The 2,859-nt window shown below is 34.2% G+C and overlaps 1 protein-coding gene across 1 annotated transcript; it reads left to right on the top strand.

The window, feature by feature from the left end:
* The first annotated feature begins 806 nt into the window (after window positions 1-806).
* Window positions 807-2,099, top strand: LOC112681306. Its single transcript, XM_025551571.1, has one exon. It carries the CDS (start codon window positions 807-809, stop codon window positions 2,097-2,099), a length of 1,293 nt encoding a protein of 430 aa, XP_025407356.1.
* The last annotated feature ends 760 nt before the right edge of the window (window positions 2,100-2,859 follow it).

The following is a 2,859-nucleotide window of genomic DNA, read 5'->3' on the forward strand; positions in this document are numbered from 1 at the left end:
ATAGGTGATTATTATTATTATTATTATTTATATGAGAAAATGTTATCATGCTGCACTTATTTATGTTTAATGGAAGGTGATTAATACGACTTAATTCAACAAATTTGTCTAAATTTGACTGCAATTTTAATGAATCATTTGATAATTTAATAACTGAATATAGTTTAGCATCATCAGCGAATAAAATAATGTTAACTGAGCTACCAAAAATAGATGGTAAATCATTAATAAATAAGATAAATATTATAATTTACGCCATTACAATATGGCATATATATATATATATATTATAAAACTAAATAAAAATTTTTAATCCGTCTAATGCCGATTTTTTACTAAACGGACAGTTGTTTTTATGTGGTTTCTGAGTCTTGACTTTAAAAACCTGATAAACAAAAACAAAATTGAAACAAAACCAAATTTTTTGTTTCCATCAAACGGGCTACATTTTGTTCGAGTTTGGTTTTTGTATTCAATCCTTTTCCACTGGTTGTTACGAGTTTTTATTTATTATTATTATTATTATTTAATTATTAAGCATAATTATAATATATATATATATATATATATGTTGTATGCCAGATCGGGTAAACTCGGTGCAGTCCATTGGCATTACAGTAACGTTTTTTAAGTTTGCACTTTAGAAAAAAAACACCCCGAGGAAGTTCTCAATTCAACAATTTTATTAAAAGTATTTATTTTATTGAGTCGCTGAAAATTATAATATAGAAAGAACGATTTTACAATTGCTTGGTTGTTACACGACTGACTGCTCGATAACGGGTGGTCAGGCGTGTATGTATAAAATGGACAAACGCATAGTCAGCATTTGTCCCCACATATCAACATATACATACTTAACAATAATAATAATATACTATAAATATGCATTGTATTGGCGTGGTCCACAGATAGCGAATGGTAAGCCATCGGATTGGGATGATTCCCGTCCGACACTGCCTCTGTGTGAACTACCCGAATTGGGCTTTGTGTCGTGTGTAACGCGTATCGACGGTGAGGAAAAGGAATGGTTTGGATGTTTTTCAAATTTTGATCGCATGTTGCGTGTGGTAGCATATATGCGACGTTTTATAAGTGCTTGTCACCATAGTGTCGCGCTGCGGCAGCGCGGGGTGACAAAGTCGTTAGTAGTGCAAAATTCAAATGTAACCGGTCCCACATTTTGGCGGAAAAATGAACTAGACTGCACCGCGCGTACGCTGATTGCGGAGTCGCAGCGCGTACAATTTGCCGAGTTAATTCGGGAACTGACTGCTGGGGACCGCATTTCTTCTAAACCCATCGCGCGATTGGCCCCATTCATCAATGCGGACGGTTTGGTTCACATAGGTGGTCGTCTACGGCACTCGCTGTTAAAATATGACTGTAAACATCCAGTCCTGCTAGCAAAACGGTCGCATTACACATTATTATTGTGCCGCCGATGGCATTTATTAGCGGGTCACGCGGGTAAACGGGTTTTGATTGCGTTAATTTCCCGCCAGTATTGGGTGATAGCGATTCGCTCCGTTTTGCACAACATTTTAGTAAATTGCACGGTATGTGTAAGACTTGACGCGAAACCAGTGTGTCCATTTATGGCCGATTTACCCATTTCGCGCGTACAGCCACGCCGACCGTTCGAGCGGGTAGGAGTTTATTATGCGGGCCCTTTACAGTTAAAAGAGTTGCGGTTGCGCAAATCCCGTATCTATAAAGTGTATATTGCCGTGTTCGTGTGTTTTACGACAAAGGCCGTGCACCTTGAAGTCGTGACCGAGTTGTCTACCGACGCGTTTTTAGCTGCTTTTGATCGATTTGTCGCGCGCCGTGGATTACCAGCCGATGTGTATTCAGACTGCGGTACCAACTTTGTCGGCGCCGACAAACAACTGCGCGCATTAATTCAAAGTGATGAAGGCCAGAATGCTGTTGCGAATTTTTGCGCGATGTGTACATGGCATTTTAACCCACCGAGTGCTCCTCACTTTGGAGGATTGTGGGAGGCGGCTGTGCGATCTATTAAACCGATGATGATTCCACTTGTTGGGTTTTATCTTCCGAACAATTACATTTTCTTCGGTTATACTGAAAGATGAAGTTTAATTTTATAAACAAAATTTGATTTTGAATTAAATTTAACAATGAGATAATAGTCATAGGTATATATAACCTTTGGGATTCATTCCCGTTTATAAAATAAAATATATTTTATATTCGATTAAGTTTATAATAAAATTATACTTTTTACTAAAAAAAAAACTAAATCACGAATATTTTTTACCGCATTATGAAGTAAAATAAATATTACTTTGAAAATTAAAATGGAAATTAAAATATAATTACAATTTGTCTATATTGTTCACTGATATATCGATTTAATTTTTATTTATAATAATAATATTTTTTTTGTATCTTATGTTAATACAATTTATAATATATTTATTTAGAAGGTTTGGAATTCAGAAAAGTATTGTGTATGATTAATTTTTGCACGTAAATAATTCAGTGTTTCCAATATACATTATTATATTAATGATTATATTAAATTTGATTTTTCGGTTTAAAATGCCATTATTAATATACATCAATATCTATCATTAATTTAATTATCTATAAACATGTATAAAGAGGTATGTTTCCAATACAATAGTTATTTTGAAATAAATAAATTCGTCACCTACCTCTGATCCTTACAGTAATTTTTCATGTACTAAACGGGACATGATTTCTTCAAACATAGTTGATGTAATGTTGTTCTTCAACAACATGGTCTGACTTAACATTATTTATCAGGATAACCACCAGGATTACTGATGAGAATAATCTGTAACGTACAATAATTGTATTAGATAAGAG

This window comes from Sipha flava, unplaced genomic scaffold (genome assembly GCF_003268045.1).
Source record: "Sipha flava isolate LNK unplaced genomic scaffold, YSA_version1 18985_pilon_pilon, whole genome shotgun sequence".
NCBI lineage: Eukaryota > Metazoa > Arthropoda > Insecta > Hemiptera > Aphididae > Sipha > Sipha flava.

Coding starts and splice junctions, on each gene's coding strand:
- LOC112681306 (XM_025551571.1), top strand. CDS start 807: ATGGACAAACGCATAGTCAGCATTTGTCCCCACATATCAACATATACA.